Here is a 15807-nt window from a genome sequence, read left to right on the forward strand (position 1 = left end):
GATTATGGGTTGCTACGATTGATGATTTTTTTTTGCCTTCTACGACCACGCAGTTCCTAGTTTGACAGGCAAGCTCCGCACGTTTTTTCCTTGGTAGGCCTGCGATCCAACAGAGAGCATTTCAACGGCATCGATGTTGGTTCCTCGTTGCGGAAAAAAGATATGCGTGGCTGAAGGATAGTGCGCGATTTGACGGCTGTTCGATGAGAGCGTCCAACGTGCATTTATGGAAAAACAAGTCGCACGCATATTGGCCGGGTGCGCTTTTGTGTGTGACACGGCTGAAAAAACGACCTCGTCTACTGTGGCTGTGAGGGGGGGGAGCTCCAAAGGCCATACAGGCCACAATTTGGTGGCTAGAGGAGACGTTTCTGGCCGTTATAGACGTCTCCGAGTGCTTGCCGGCTTCGTTGCTGCTGGAGGGAGGGAGACCAGGCGTGTATGAGGTTTAGCGCGGAGGTGAGGCATTGTGTGTGTATGTGAAAAAACCCTTTTGTACAGAGAAGGGGGCTAGTTTTGGCCTTAGAGTGGTTGACGAAGGCACTCTGTGTCGCGTCTGATAATGCACTGGATTGTTGTCATAGCAGATAGGGGCCCCTTGTCTTGGATAGAAAGCGGGGAAGATTTTCAGCTAGATACACTGTCTGCCAACAACGTTTCGAGCACGACTGACACGCCTCCTGATTCGATAAGTGAGTCGAGTGACTCTTGTGTCGCCATGGATTCCGAGCAGCCTATTGATAGGTCAACTGAAGAAGGAGCAAGTAGGGTGTCGCCGATAGAGGACAACTCGTGCCCGATTATTATTAAGGACGATTTGGCCAATTTTAACGTTTTGAAGAATCCGCCTGATAAACCAGGTGCTCATCGGTTTCGTCCGAAGAAGAGACTTGCTTTTTTTTTCGGCAACCCATCCGTTGAGACGACCAAAGGAATTATTCGCTTGTTTTACGAAGACAGCCAGGCATTGTCGAAAAAATCGAAAATTGTGTGTATGATAGCTGTTCCCACTTGGATGGTCTTGTCTGAGTTATGCGACTATTTGGGCGCGTCGACGATAGGACACATTGACGCGATGCGCATTCTACGAGACAAGTCGCCGAACAAGTATATGGCGGTGATGCGTTTTAGAAGACAGTCGTATGCCGACCAGTTTTATGAAGAGTACAACGGAAAGCCTTATTCTTCTCTGAGTTTGGGAGATGTACCGGAGCGATGTCATTTGGCATTCGTTCAGCGAGTTGATTTCATTGATTCCAAATCGAAGCAGGGCACGGAGCCTCTGCAGTCCTTGTTTCCTAATTTCAGCGGAAGTTATAAAGAGATTCCAACTTGTCCGGTGTGTTTGGAGCGTCTCGACAGCTCTTCCAGTGGTCTTTTGACCATCCTGTGCGAACACACATTTCATTGCAACTGCCTCGCGCGATGGAAGGAAGACAACGTCTGCCCAATTTGCAGGTACTTGCAGCAGCCGACCAATAACGGAAGCGTCTGTTCTAAGTGCGGCATTCAAGACGACCTTTGGATTTGCCTCCTTTGCGGTCACATAGGGTGCAGCAGATATCGCGAATCTCATGCACGGGCGCACTATCTTCAAACCTTTCACAACTACGCTCTTGAAGTCGAGACACAGAGGGTTTGGGACTACGCTGGAGACGGATACGTGCATCGCCTTATCACAAACAAGACGGATGGGAAATTGGTCGAGTTGCCTTCTTCTCGTTCCAACTCCGATGCTCGGTCCTCATGCGATCCGGACGTCAAAGAAAGCGCGCTTGAAAAGGCCGAAGCCGCGTCTATAGAATATCAATACCTCCTAGTGGCTCAGCTTGAGACTCAGCGTATTTACTACGAAGAGCAGTTTGAAAAGCTTAAGAAAGTGGGAGACGAACAAACGGCCGACCTGAGGAAGCACCTGGAGAAGCTGCAGGAAGAAAATCGAAGACTGGTGCAGAAGAACAAGCAATTGGAGAGCGAGAAGCTGAAAATTATTGAAAGAGAGCAAAGCCTCGCCGAGAAAGTTAAAGAACAGACAGAATATTTACACGACTTGACCATGTATATCGAGGCACAAAAGGTCTTACGAGATCAGGGCGAGTTTGTTGATGGACAAGTCTTTGTTCTTTCTAATAGCGGGTCGCTGACGTCCAAAAAGTCGTCCAGTTCCTTGTCGACAGCCGGGCAGAGCGCCCGAAGGAGACCGAAGAGAAGCTGAATTTTTTTCTCCGCATTTCGTGGTACGCGGGGTTGCGCGCAAAAGCGAGCGCATTCCGAAAGGCAAAAGCGGCTTCGATTAGGGATGGCGCGCATCAGGAAGTTGCGGATTCAGGCAATCTGGTGCCGTGGAGCGAGAGGAGGCGAGCTTCTTTTGACAAGAGGAACGTGTGTGAATATGTGATTTTCCATCCGTTAGTTGATTGGGGGAACAGGCACGTCGCTGTGTGTGTTTTCCCGTGTTTTGCGGCGTGGTCGTTTTAGAGTATGTGGGAGAACATTTTTTTGTCGTCTGCGAGAAGAGTGTATTATGCGTTGTGATGGTTTTTTTTTCCTTCTATGCACTGCGGGGCGTGTGGAGCCGAGGCGCCCCTGGTTGCAGTTGCTCTGACCAGCGCGGCGTTTTTCTGGCCGCATCCGCGTTGAGGAGAGGTGCAAGTCGTTTGCTGCATGTGGTCGATGAAAAAATAAAGATAGAAAAATGAATGAGGGTTTCTGGCGCGCGGGCAGCTGCGCATTGAGGAGGCTGAGTTTGGAGCGTGCGGGGCGCATGATCTTTGGGGTTTTTTTGCGAGGGGGGGTATTTTTGATTGAGTTTCGGATTGGATTTTTCGCGTTCAAAAAATTTTTAGAATTGGAAGGAAATGTGATTTTGTGCATTAGAGCGGTCTATTCTTGCTCCGCATCACGAAGAGCACAGGGCTGCGAAGAAGAAGTGTTTGGCTGGTTGGGAAAGAGGTTTGAAGCTTGAATCTGGGGCGATATTTTTTCTGGTTTTGACATTTTACGCCGGCTTCGAATGCTGGCTGATTTTCTCTGTATTTGGCGCGCTAGCATTCTGGGTGTTTTTTTTTGCGTTGTTTCAAGACGGGGAGTGAGTTGCTCCGGCGAAGCAAGCTACGAGTACAGGCGGTGTTGCTGAGTGCAAGGTTTAGACGTGAGCAGTGGCGTTTAGGAGGGTGAGGCTGGTCCGAGGGTTTGATGTCGGATCGTAAGAAGCGGTCGAAGAGCGTGCGGGAGGAAGAGGTTGGGAGCGAGGCGGAGCCGACTGAGGTTCAGGAGAAGGAGCGCGCGAAGGGAGGAAAGAAGAAGAATCGGTTTAATGTGTTTTTGGTGAAGTATGGAAAGGATTCGCACGCGCAGGCTCAGAAGAAGGTTGGAAAGGGTGCGGGGAGCAGAGGAGAGGTGGACGGGGCTTGCAAGGTGGAGAAGGGGAAGAGGGGAGTGGAGTTGGGGTCGGCGGGGCAGGATGGGGCATTGATTGCGGTACGTTTTTTTTTTTTTTTTTGGTGGTTAGTTTGTACGAGCTGACGGGGTGAGGTGGCGAGAAGAAGGAGGGTGAAGAGGGTCAGGCGTTGCAGGGGGGGGGTAGGGTGTCGAAGTCGAGGAAGTCGAGGTTGTCGTCGTCGGTATGTAGAGAGGTGGCGAGTGGGTGTGAGAGAGAGAGAGAGCGGGGGTTGACGGGTGTTGTTGTTGAAGGAGAGAGGGTCGATGAGCGCGGAGGAGAGCGTGAAGATGTTGTCGAGGGTGGAGGCGTTGACGGCGAGCAGCATGAAGTCGTTGAGGATATGTTTGGTGACGAACACGGCGGCGTGGTACAGAGAGTTTTACAGGTTGGGGGGGGTGGATGTGTTGTTTGATGTGTTGGTGGCGTTGGACATGAGGAAGTCGTTGAGGACGGAGGAGGTGAGGATTCAGGAGGAGGTGATTCGGATTGCGAAGGTTATTTTGGACGTGAAGTACAATTTGGAGGAGTTTGTGGAGCGCGACGCGTCGAAGAAGAACGTGAACAAGTTGTTGTTGGCGTTGTCGGCGGGGGGTGCGAAGACGAGGAAGACGGTGTACGACATAGTGTCGGCGATAGTGGCGTTGACGAAGGAGGGTCACGCGAGGGTGTTGGAGGCGTTTGGGTATTTGAAGTACAAGAGGGGGGAGGCGAGTAGGTTTGGGCGTTTGGTGGAGGCGTTGAGGTTTGACGAGGCGAGGGAGGTGAGGGTGGCGGCGTTGACGGTGATTAATTCGTTGATTAGCACGCCGGAGAGTTTGGATTTGAGGTTGAGTTTGAGGAGTGAGTTTTTGTCGTTGGGTTTGGGACAGACGATAGGGAGGTTGAAGGAGGGGGAGGAGTCGGAGAGTTTGAGGTCGCAGATAGTAGCGTTTGAGGATGATTTTTCGCTGGATTTGGAGGAGTTTCGAGACAGGTTGTCGGTGTGCGAGAGGGTGGATTTCGGGAGCGTGGAGGAGGTGTCGGTGGCGATGGTGGAGTACGTGAGGGGGAGGGAGTACTTGAGGGAGCCGTTTAGCGAGGCGATGAGGTATTTGTTGTCGATGCCGTCGGATTCGTACAGGGGGGTGAGGTTGTGGTTTTTGGTGGCGAAGGTGGCGCACCAGTTGTCGATAGTGAGCGAGGAGGTGGTGTTTGGGGAGGAGAGGGTGGTGGATTTGGAGGCGTTGGTGGCGGGGACGGAGGACAAGGTGGCGTTGGCGGAGTTGAAGGAGAGGAGTTTTATGAGGGAGGAGAAGTTGGAGTCGGAGATGAGGGGGTTGAGGGAGAGGTTGGAGGAGGCGAAGGAGAGTGCGAGGAGGAGGGAGAGGGAGGTGAAGGAGATGAGGGAGAGGTGGGAGGGGGCGAGGGAGGAGTGCGAGAGGGAGAGGGAGAGGGGGGAGAGGGAGGTGGAGTTGAGGAGGAGGGTGGAGTTGGAGATGAAGGAGAGGGTGGGGAGGCAGGAGGTGGTGAGCGAGGGGTTGAGGAGGGAGGTGGAGGGGTTGAGGAGGGAGTTGGAGGCGGGGGAGGAGAGGCACAGGAGGGAGTTGGAGGGGGTGGCATTGGAGAGTGAGGGGTGGAGGAGGGAGGTGGAGAGGTTGAGGGAGTGCGTGGCGGAGAGGGAGGAGTTGGTGGAGAGGATGAGGGAGGAGGCGAGGGAGGAGGCGAGGAGGTGGATGGACAGGGAGGTGAAGATGAGGGAGGAGCACAGGGAGGAGTTGGGGGTGATGTGCGAGGGGAAGAGGGGGGAGTTGTTGGGGGTGTTGAACAGGGTGGAGGCGGTGGCGGTGAGGTTGGAGGTGGGGTTGTCGAGGGGGGTGGGGGAGGGGGGGGAGGAGTTGAGGGAGTTGAGGGAGTGCGTGGAGGGGTCGGTGGGGGAGTTGAGGGGGTTGAGCGAGGGGAGGGAGGGGGAGGGGGGGGGGGGGGTTTGCCGGAGAGGTGCAGGGAGTTGTCGGAGAGGTTGGTGGAGTTGAGGGAGGAGAGGGAGAGGGAGAGGGAGGGGAGGATGGCGGAGAGGATGGAGGCGGAGGAGAGGAGTAAGGAGAGGGAGGGGAGGATGAGGAAGATGTCGAAGGAGAGGAGGGAGATGAGGGAGAGGTTGAGTGAGTTGTCGGAGAGGTGCGAGGAGTTGTTGGGGATGAGGGAGAGGTGGAGGGAGGAGGGGGAGGAGTTGAAGAGGGAGTTGGGGAGTTGGAGGGGGAGGAGTGGGGAGTTGGAGGTGGAGAATGGGAGGTTGAGGGGGGAGGTGGAGAAGTTGAGGGAGAGGGGGGAGAGGATGGGGAGGGAGTTGGAGAAGATGAGGGGGAGGGTGGAGGAGTTGGAGAGGGGGATGAGGGGGGTGTTGGAGGAGAGGGACATGTTGGAGGTGAAGAAGGTGAAGGCGTGCAGGTTGTGGAGGACGTTGAAGGAGCAGATGGAGAGGGAGAGGGTGGAGTGCGAGGGGCACAGGAGGGAGTTGGAGCAGTTGAGGGGGGAGGTGAGTCAGAGGTTGGTGGAGTTGAGGGACGAGAACATGGTGTTGCAGCACGAGAAGGAGGATTTGGTGTTGAAGTTGGAGGGGATGAAGAAGGAGTTGGAGAGGTTGGACGACAGCAGGGTGAGGATGACGTACGACGCGTTGATAGAGCAGATAAACGAGTTGAAGGAGGAGAACGACCAGTTGAAGGGGGAGTTGGAGGAGAGGGAGGGGGAGGGGGAGGAGGGGGGGAGGTTGGCGTACGAGGGAAGAGCGTTGGAGTTGAGAGAGAGGAGGGGGGAGTTGTTGAAGGGGGGGGGGGGAGGAGGGGGGGGGTTGGTGGGGGAGGGTGGTGGAGAGTTTGTTGGAGGAGGTGGGGTTGATGAGGGAGTGGGTGAGGGGGGGGGGAGGCGTTGGAGGAGGAGGATTTGAAGAGGGTGGGGGAGTTGGTGAAGGGGGGGGGGGTGGGGGGGGGAGAGGGTTGGGGGGAGTGGGAGAGGAGGATGAGGGAGGAGGTGTTGGCTTGCAGGGGGGAGGGGTTTTCGGAGGAGAGGTGGGAGAGGGTGAAGAGGGAGTTGGAGAAGATAGGGGGGAGGGTGAGGGAGATGGAGGAGGAGTTGAGGGGGGCGAGGCCGGGGGGGGCGAGGGAGGAGGAGTCGTCGGGGTCGTCGTCGTTGAAGAGGTCGTTGGAGCCGTCGTTGGAGCCGTCGTCGGGGCCGTCGTCGTCGGGGTCGTCGGAGCCGTCGTCGTCGGAGCAGTCGGAGCCGTCGGAGCCGTCGGAGCCGTCGTTGGGGGCGGCGCCGCCTCCGCCGCCGAGTTTGCCGCCTCCGCCGCCGCCGGCGATGAAGGCGGCGGGGAGTGCGGAGCCGAAGGGTCCGAAGCCGTCGGTGCCGACGTCGAACTTCTTTTGGACGAAGGTGCAGGCGTCTCAGGTGAGGAACACGGTTTTCGAGAAGTTCGATCTGTCCGGGGTGGAGTTGGACGTGAGGGGCCTGGAGTCTGCGTTCAGCGCGAGGTCGAGTCGGAGGGCGGAATTGAAGAATTCGCCGAAACCGCCTAAGTCTTCTTTATTTTCTTGTGTGGAGCCGCGTCGCTTGCAGAACGTGTCTATATTTTTGCAGACGTTCAAGCTGTCGAACGAGGACATCCGAAACGCGATTCTGATGCTGGACGAGGACATCCTGAACGCGGAGACGGCTCAGAAGTTGTACAACAACCTGCCTCTGGAGTCGGAGGTGTCGGCGATCCAGAGCTACCTGGAGAGCGAGGAGGGCTCGCTGGACGCGATGGAGGTGGTGGACCGTTTCTTCTACGAGATGTCGACGATCAGCCAGGTGCAGGCTCGGCTGGAGTGTCACCTGTTCCGCCTGAACTTTTCGGCGAGGAAGGACGAGCTGGAGCTGTCGATCATGAGGGTGAAGAAGGCGAACGCGGCGATGTCCGCGGGGAGGGCGCCGTTCGACGAGTTCCTGCGTTTGGTGCTGGCGGTGGGGAACTTCCTGAACTACGGCACTTCTTACGGCAACGCGTGCGCGTTCAAGCTGAACTCGCTGCTGAAGCTCTCGGAGACTCGCGCCTCGAATGGCCACGAAACGCTGCTGACCCACCTGATCCAGTTCGTGGACCGGTGCCACCCGCGGGTGGCGGACTGGTACGCGCGGCTGAGCGAGCTGCAATACGCGTCAAAGGTCGTGTGGTCGCAGGTCTCGGAGGATCTGGACCACCTGGAGAAGACTCTGGAGCGCGTGCAGGGCCTCGCGGCGCAGGTGACTCGGAGCGACAGCAAGTGGGACTGCTTCCACCAAGTGATTCCCGGCGCTCTGAGCCGCATCAGGGCCCAGCTCTCGGACCAGCGCGCGCTCTACCAGCAGACCGACGGGGATTACCGGGCGATCTCGGGCACCTACGCCGTTCCCCCCAGCACGCCGCCGGAGGAATTCTACGGACTGATCGCGCAATTCTCGAACGTGTACGAAAAGGCGCGCCGAGAACTCAATCTCAAGATCATCAAGGAGAGCAAGGCGACCGAAAAGCCGTGCGTGCAGGAGAGGCCCGCGCCCTCCGGTCCGCGCCGCGTCACCATACAGGCGCCCGGGGACGCCGCGAAGGACGACCCATCGGAGCTGATAGACGAGGACCTGAGGTGCGTGCTGCGCAGCAGAATCCGGCAGGCCGCTTCCATCGACTCTCCGAAGTCGGACCGGCCGATGAGGGGCGACCGAGACGTCGAGAGCCACACGGGGTCGGTCATCTCCGGCAACTTGTCGGACCGCATGCAGCAGAGACGCCACTTCAGACGCCAAGACACGCTCAGACAAAAAAGAAAAATAGCTGCTTCCGTGAAAAAAATGGAATGATAACGCGCCGCAATGTGCATATACAATAAACGTCTGCCAAACAATATACATTATGTATATGTGTATATATATATATATATATATATATATATGCTTTTTACATGCACACCTACTTCCTCGCTTCTTCTCAGGGCGCCACTCTGTGGCGGACTACCGTCTCTCTGACGTCTTTCAGAATGAGCTCGTATTTCTTCTGCAGCTCTTCCTGACAGACGACTGAGTCAACGAACGCGCGCCACGCGCCGGTCTTCCCGGCGTCGGTCAGTACCTCGATGCTCGCGACCGAGCGAAGCGCGTATCGAACCATCTCCTCGTTGCGGTCGCGGTCGTGCTGGACGACGGTCTCCTTGACCTTGCTCGTCAGCGCCTCTCGCAGCGGCGCGATCGCCTGGTCTATCGACGCTTCCACGGCGCCTGGCGCGACGCGCGCGAGGCGGACCAGCAGCTGGTGACTCAGTGTCTTGATCTCCATGCTGGCGTCGCCCAGCCCCGAGACCACGCGTCCGAACAGCTCCGCCAGCCCCAGCGATGCCGGCGGCCACTCGTTGTTCAAAAACGTCAAAAGGCACTCGTACGCCACTTGCCGCAGACTCAGTCCGGTGTCCACCTTGTATTTGAACGGACCGAGCTCCACCGTGCGAATCAGCTCCGACCTCACCTCCGTGTGTCGGTACACGCGCCACAGAACGCTCTCCAGGCGCGCCAACACCAGCCGCGGCATCCGATGGCTCAAAACGTTCAGCGTGCCCAGCGCCGACAGGCAGACGTCCGGCTCCCGGTCGTCCGTCGCCGCCAAAACCGATTCCAGCGCGCTCTCCACGTGCCGCTCCGCGCCCTCCACGCACATGTACCTCGGCGCGCTCGCCGCCGAGGCGCGCATCAGCGCGTCCGCGCTCTTCATCTTCTCCGCGATCTCCGGAAGCAACACCTCCGCGCGAACCGTCGCCAACTTCCCCACACACTCCGTCGCCAAGTACCGCACGCTCTCCTTCTCGTCGCGCATGCACGCGTACAGCGATTCCACCAGGCTCCGGAAGCTGCGCTCGTCGCACACCGCCAACTCGTTCGCGCGCCTCTGCGCCACAATCAGCTCTCGCAGCACGTTCAGCAGCGACAATTGGCGCCCCGGCGACTCCCTCAACTGTCGCAGCACCTCGCCCAAATACCCCCCGTGGTTCTTCACCAAAAACTGTCCCAGCGCCAGCGTCGACGTCGTCTTGATGTCCTCGTCTGCGCTGTCCAGACGACCACACAGCACCTCGAAAACGCGACACCCAACTCCGTCCCCACCCTTCAGCTCCGACACCTCCACTCTCTGTCCAACCTCTCCCAGCGCCAGCAGCGCCAAGTGCTTCTCCGGCGAACTCTCCTCCGCGCTCTCCACCATCCTCACCAACCCACTCACACTCTCCAACCTCTTCTCTCCTCGGTTCAAAACCAACACCGCCACCAACTGCGCCAAACAAACCCCCTGCTGTCTCACAAAGTAAACCTCCGCCCCCCCCACTCCCCTCGGCTTTATCTGCTCGAACAACCTCTCAATCAACGCGTCGCACTCCAACCCCTCCCCACTCCTCGCCACCCGCCTCAAACAACGATAACACCCCCTCTATCGACTGCCTCTGCGCCGCGTGCAACCTCATAAACTCCAAAACCCCCTCCAACAACTCCTCCAACGCAAACCGCGCCATCTCCCCCCTCGCGCACACTATCCTCGCCGCCAACTCCAACGACGCGTTCGCCAAATGCGGCTCTCTCTCTATCACCCCCCTAATCGCGCAAATCAACCCCCTCAACAACCCCTCCCCCACATCCGACAAGTACCCCCTCCTCGCAAACGCCCCCAACACCCTCAAAAACGTCCCGCACATCTGTCCACTCTGCAACCCCATGTATCTGCACAGCAACTCCGACGCCTCCACCGCCACCCCCCCCAACTCCACGCACCCTGACCTCGCCAACTCCTCCATCCCCCTCGCCGCCGCACTCCTCGTCCCCTCCTCCCTCAACCCCTCCAACAACGCCCCCAACACCTCCCCCTCCCCCACGCACCCCCCCAAACCTCAACACCAACCTCACCATCACCATCATCGACGCCCCCCTCACCTCCCTGTCCACCCCCCCCTCCACCCACTTCGCGTGCGCCACCCCATACACCCTCCTCGCCTGCCCCCCGCCCCACTCGGCAACATCCTCGCCAACCCCTCGCACATCTCCAACGCCCCCACCGCCACCCTCCCCCCCCCCCCCCCCCTCCAACGCCGCCTCCACGCACTCGCACAACACCCCCATATACCTCTCCACGCTCTCCGACCCCAACCTGCATTCCACCACCACTCTCAACATGCTCAACACACTCGCCCTCAGCGCCGACGACCCCTTCTGTCTAAACAACGCCCTCCCCACCTCCATCAACCCCTCCGTCACCCCCTCCTCACACCTCACCCCATACCTCCTCCCCACCCTCGTCAACTCCCTCAACACCTCCACGCATCCTATCCTCACCTCCAACCCCACCCCCCTCCCCCTCGCCTGTCTACTCACCACCTCCGTCGCCCTCTCCACCACCTCCACCAACCACGGCACCCACGACTCCCCCCCCCCCGCACTCCTCCTGCCCCCCCCTCATCGCCTGCTCCAAAAACGACAAAAAACTCGAAATCACCTCCAACTTCACACTCTCCTCCCTCTCCTCAAAACTCCTCACCAACACCGGCGCCACCCTCCTGCACATCTCCGCCAACCCCTCCCCCCCACTCCTTATCGCTATCCCCAAACACCTCGCCGACAACCTCCTCACCCTCCACCACTCGTCCTCCCCCTCCGACACGCTCTCCTCCTCGTACTCCCCCCCCTGACTCCCCTCCGAACTCTCCTCCTCCCCCCCCTCCCCCTCCCACCCACTCTCCACCCCACACCCTATCCACCTCAACGCAACCCCCACCACCCTCTCCAACTCCCCCCTCCCCTCCCCCCCCCTGCACCAACCCGCCAACGACTCCATGTACTGCATGCACAACTCCCTCACGTCACTCCCCTCCCCCCCATACCTCTCCATGTACCCCTCCAACACGTCCATCACCCTCCACGCGTACCGCCTCACCCTCTCTCCCGCCGCCCTGCTCAACGCCGTCACGCACTGCACGAACACCCTCGCCTCCTCCACCCCCCCCACTCCCGCCAACTCCGCAAACAACCTCTCCATCAACTCCTCCAACTGCTCCTCCGACGAATACCTGCTCGCGCTCGACAACACGCTTATCGCCCTCTTTCCACTCCACCCACCCCTCACCAACTCCAGCACCAACGGCTGCACCCTCTCCACCACCCTCCCCACCCCCTCCCCCACCCTCCCCACCGCCTCGTCCAACCTCTCCAAGCAACTCCTCGCCGTCTCCACGTCCCCCCCCGCTCCCTGCTCTCTCTCCTCAAATCAGCCACCACCCACTCTCACCTACCCCTACACATCCACACGCTCGCACACACACACCCCCCACCAACTCCCCCCTCCAAAAAAAAAAAAAAACACACACACACACACGTACCCTTATCTTCTCCACCAACTTCGGAATCAACCCCTCCACCAAGCACGACAAATTCTCCTCCGGCATGCACTCAATCGCCAACCTCACCACCGATCCCGACAAATCCGCCACCCTCTCCGACCCCCTCCCCAACGACAACTCCAAAAACTCGTCCATCAACACCGCGACGCTCTCCCTCGACAACCGCGCAACCAACGGCGGTACGCTCCAAAAAAAAAAAAAAAAACCGTCAGCTCCCAACGCCCCTATCAAAAACTCCACCTTCAACCCCTCAAAAAAAAAACACCCCATATCCACTTCGCCCGCCCGCCACTCCCACCCCCCCCCTCCTCCCCCTCTCGACTCCTTTCCTCCCCCCTCTCACGCGGGCCAAACCCCCCCCCCCCACACACTCAAAAAACCCCCCTCCCCCTCAAAATGCGATCGTTACCACTTCAGCGCGAAAGAATGCACCTCTGCTATAGAATCATTCACTATGATGCTGCCCAGCTTCTCTATGATGCTCCTCTCATCCCCGCTCGTCAACCTCAGCTGCTCTCCCGACAACTCCCTGCTCAAGTCGGTAAGCGCCATGATGCGAAAATCTCGGTCCGGCTGGTCACACTGTTCACGCGCCCTCGTAGCACCAGAGGTTCGGCGCAAAAAAAGATGGTTATAATCGAATTCAAATGTCATCTGAAAAACGCGGCAATCTAAATCCATACGGGGTCCATGTTGCTGAGAACTGTATTCAACGAGAAAAATGACATGTCGCAATCGCTTCAAAGTCAACTATTTTTTTCTGCAGTCTTAACAGCACTCAAGTGCAGAGCGGCAACCCAGAGTCAGTCAGAATGTCAAGGCGCCGCCAGTCTACGGGCAATCCAATGTACTGCCTGGTTTTCAGAAGAAAAATGAGACAATTATTCTCAAGACTTACACAAATACAGAAATACAGGCCTGTGTTTATGTATGCTGACAAAGCGCTCTCTCGCTTGAAACCCCCCCCCCCCCACTTTTTTTCTAGCTCTGCGATCAAAACGACCTCAATGCAGAGCGCACTTGACCAACCCTCAATCCGACCAAAAGGCGCTCAAACTCTGCCCGACTCTCGCTGCATCAACGCCTGTGAACTCGCCTCTCGCTAAACACTTCGGCCGAAATCCGCTGATACCCCCCCCCTTCCGTCGAATGGAGGCGAGGAAACACCTACGCTCGAAAGCAACCTGTCTCTCTCACAATAGAGGAAAGCTTGTGTAGCTCACAAAAACCTTTTTTGTCCACAAGAGAGCGGTCGGCGCTAGCTTTTTTTGTGACAGAACGGCGGTCTATTCATGGCTCTGCGCTGCTAACAACGACCTATCTCGCGCACATTCTCATTCCCTGTCTCACCCGGACTCCTTCCAGCAACCTTCACCTCTTTTCTCTCTCGCTCGGCGCCTCCACCAACTCGATTCCACAACCCAGCACCGCGTCCGCGGCCGCGCTCGAAGCGGACCAGATCGCCCGCGCCAGAACGGCAATGGATCCCGGCCGCCACGGGTGGCCGTTCGCCGAACTGAGCGCGCCGTCGACAGGCAAGCCTCGCGGTCGTGTCGGGCGAGGGGAAAACCGCGCCGCGCTCCGAAAAAAGCGTACGCGAGACCGAGCGTAGAGAGAGAGAGAGAAAAGATACGAAGGCCGCCCCTACCCGTCTCGTGGAACAAAGCAAAACACCGCTCAGACCGTGTGCACAATTCTGCCAATCTCTGACGTGACCGCTTAACATGTCTGAATGCGTTGAAAAACGGACGAGGCCTCTGTTTGCGTGCAACTTTCCCGCCAACGGGGAGCACCTCGTTTTCGCGCGCCACACGACTCGCGAGTCGGCGAACAACAACTTGCCGCCTTTCTCCTCCTCACCTTTGTGAACCCCGAGACGCTGCGGGACTCGCGAGCGCTCGAAATGTGTTACCAAACGCGTAGGAGAGTCGCAGCCCTCGCACGTCTATAAGTGTCAAATGTCATCTTCTTTTTTTTTTTTGAAGCACAATTCCTCTGTGACAGAATTCCGATTTTTGTGAGGCAATTTCGTGCCGGTTTTCCAGTTCGTCCCGGTCCAGCCCGCGCATTTTCTCTGATGCGCTCTGTCGGGAATCTGCGGGTCTCCTACGCGTCGCGCCCCCTGCGTTCAGTTTTCCGCCCGAACCTGCATTTTAGGTGTTTTCTTCCTCACGCTTTGTCTATTTGGCGCGCCGACACCGCGCGTTTCGCGTCGATTTTGAGCGATGTTTTCTAGAGGGCGGAGGTGCAAGGTCGAGTTCGAAGTGAAGGTCGAGAGGGCAGAGGGCTTGCCCTCGGACCTCAAGGGCAAGTCGTTTTACGTCGCCCTGAAACGCGGGCAAGAGTACTCAGGTCACTCTCCGCTGATGGTCTCGAAGGACTCCGAGATGAGCGTTGGCCACTCTTTTAAGTTCACGTCGTACTTGGACTGGGCGGAGAAGGCGAAGGGGACGTTTTTGCCGAAGGAGCTGAAGTTCAAGGTTGTCGCGAAGCGCAAGCGCTTTTTGGAGGCGAAGGTGGCCGAGGCGAAGTTTGACTTGTCCAAGCTCGTGAGCATTGGCGGCGCCAGGAGAGAGGAGGGGAAGCAGCGCATTAGGTGTTGCGGGAAGAAAGACACGTGTATTGTGTTGGTGGTGACATTTAATGCGAAGGTTTTGAAAATAGACGGCAAGGTCTTGAAAAAGGTGCCTAGGGTGCCCGAGGAAGGGGGCGGGACGTCGTCTGGAGATGGGGGCGCGGACGTGGAGGCGTCGCAGGTTGGCAGGGAGCCGCAGAGGGAGAGGCAGTTTGTGAGGGTGAACGACGAGAGTTATTGTTTGGAGACAGATTTAGAGATGAGCGAGCAGCAGGTGAGGTCGCTGGATGATTCGTTGAGCGAGAGCGTCTTGAGTTTGAGGGAGTTGGGGGAGGACGAATTGTCGGAGTCAGAGCCAATTTTGCGGTTAGAGAAGGGGAAGCGAGGGGAGTCGGGTGTTGACGAGGTGGAGGAGTCGAGTCACGCAGAGCGTGACCACAGGAGCGAAGAAGAAGCGAAGCAAGACCCGCCGAGTGGTCACGAGAACAGCGTGAGCGGTGAAGCTGAGCTCGGACGACTGCAAGGTCGTCGGCGTTCGAATGAGGGCGCGGAGAGGTGGTTAGAGGAAAGCGCGCCTCAGAGCAAGGTGGGTGATGAGGTGGCGAAGTTGTCGCTGTCGAGCGACACGGCGCCTTGGGGAGGCGGCAAGGAGAAGTTTAGGGGTTTGCACGAAAGTGACGATGTGGTGCAGAAGTTGAAGCAGGAAGAGGCCAAAAGAAGGCGGCTTAGCGCGGATTTGAGGAGCCTTGATAGCGAATCGGCTGACAGGTATGACCAAGTTTGCGCGAATTCTTTTGGAACAGAGGACTTGGGGAAGGGCGAAAACGCCAAGAAGAAGAAGAAGGGCGCGCTGAAGAGGTTGGGACTTCACTTTTTGTCGAAAGAGAAGTCCAAGAGCTTGAAATCGGATCACTCTTCAGAAAAGCCGGTGTTTGACAAACCGGCTCGCGAGGACGCGTCGACGCACCCCAACTCGACGAGGAGTTCGAGGCACTCGTTGAAGAAGTTCGACGAAAGTGATGCGGAGAAGAGCAAGGTGGATTCGAGTAGCATGTCCACGTCTGAGGGTCAGGAGAGTCGCAGTGGGTCTTATTCGAAGGAGGATGAGTTGGCAGAAAAGAGTCACGAGTCATCTTCGACGGATAAGGACGCGAGGCGCTCGAGCCGCAAGCTGACGTCCAGGCCGAGGAGCGAGAAGGGCGCGAGGGACAGCTTGAAGAAGGGGCGGAAGGAAGAGGATTTGGAGGAACCGTCGAGAGATAAGGGCAAGCCTGATGCGCGGATGCGGAGGATCACGTTGGATCGCAATTCGCTTGATGATGGCGAGTTGAGTTATAAGACGTCGGACGACATTGGGGAATCTGTCTCGCGTGTGT

General features: G+C 57.8%; 3 protein-coding genes and 1 long non-coding RNA gene across 4 annotated transcripts; 3 read left to right on the forward strand and 1 right to left on the reverse strand.

The window, feature by feature from the left end:
- Window positions 1-1075: 1075 nt before the first annotated feature.
- On the forward strand, window positions 1076-2635 carry LOC126329068 (uncharacterized). The gene has a single exon (XM_049996096.1). The coding sequence runs from the start codon at window positions 1076-1078 to the stop codon at window positions 2213-2215; it is 1140 nt and encodes a 379-aa protein (XP_049852053.1). The 3' UTR covers window positions 2216-2635.
- A 916-nt stretch (window positions 2636-3551) lies between these two features.
- On the forward strand, window positions 3552-11148 carry LOC126329069 (uncharacterized). Its single transcript, XM_049996097.1, has 7 exons — window positions 3552-3623; window positions 3694-4887; window positions 5460-5514; window positions 5607-6187; window positions 6707-8175; window positions 8778-9776; window positions 10686-11148. Exons 2-7 carry the CDS (start codon window positions 3706-3708, stop codon window positions 11146-11148), a joined length of 4749 nt encoding a protein of 1582 aa, XP_049852054.1. The 5' UTR covers window positions 3552-3623; window positions 3694-3705.
- Window positions 11149-11841: 693 nt separating this feature from the next.
- LOC126329095 (uncharacterized) lies at window positions 11842-12706 on the reverse strand. Its single transcript, XR_007562167.1, has 3 exons — window positions 12540-12706; window positions 12266-12438; window positions 11842-12040 (listed from the first exon to the last, which is right to left on the reverse strand). It is a non-coding gene; the product is annotated as an uncharacterized LOC126329095 (long non-coding RNA).
- A 1199-nt stretch (window positions 12707-13905) lies between these two features.
- Window positions 13906-15801, forward strand: LOC126329070 (cylicin-1-like; the record flags this gene model as incomplete). The annotated part of the gene is made up of 1 exon (XM_049996098.1): window positions 13906-15801. A coding segment is annotated over exon 1 (1720 nt), but the record flags the coding sequence as incomplete, so codon positions are not given.
- Between the last annotated feature and the right edge of the window lie 6 nt (window positions 15802-15807).

The sequence above is a fragment of the Schistocerca gregaria genome, unplaced genomic scaffold (assembly GCF_023897955.1).
Source record: "Schistocerca gregaria isolate iqSchGreg1 unplaced genomic scaffold, iqSchGreg1.2 ptg001160l, whole genome shotgun sequence".
NCBI classification, from domain to species: Eukaryota; Metazoa; Arthropoda; class Insecta; order Orthoptera; family Acrididae; genus Schistocerca; species Schistocerca gregaria.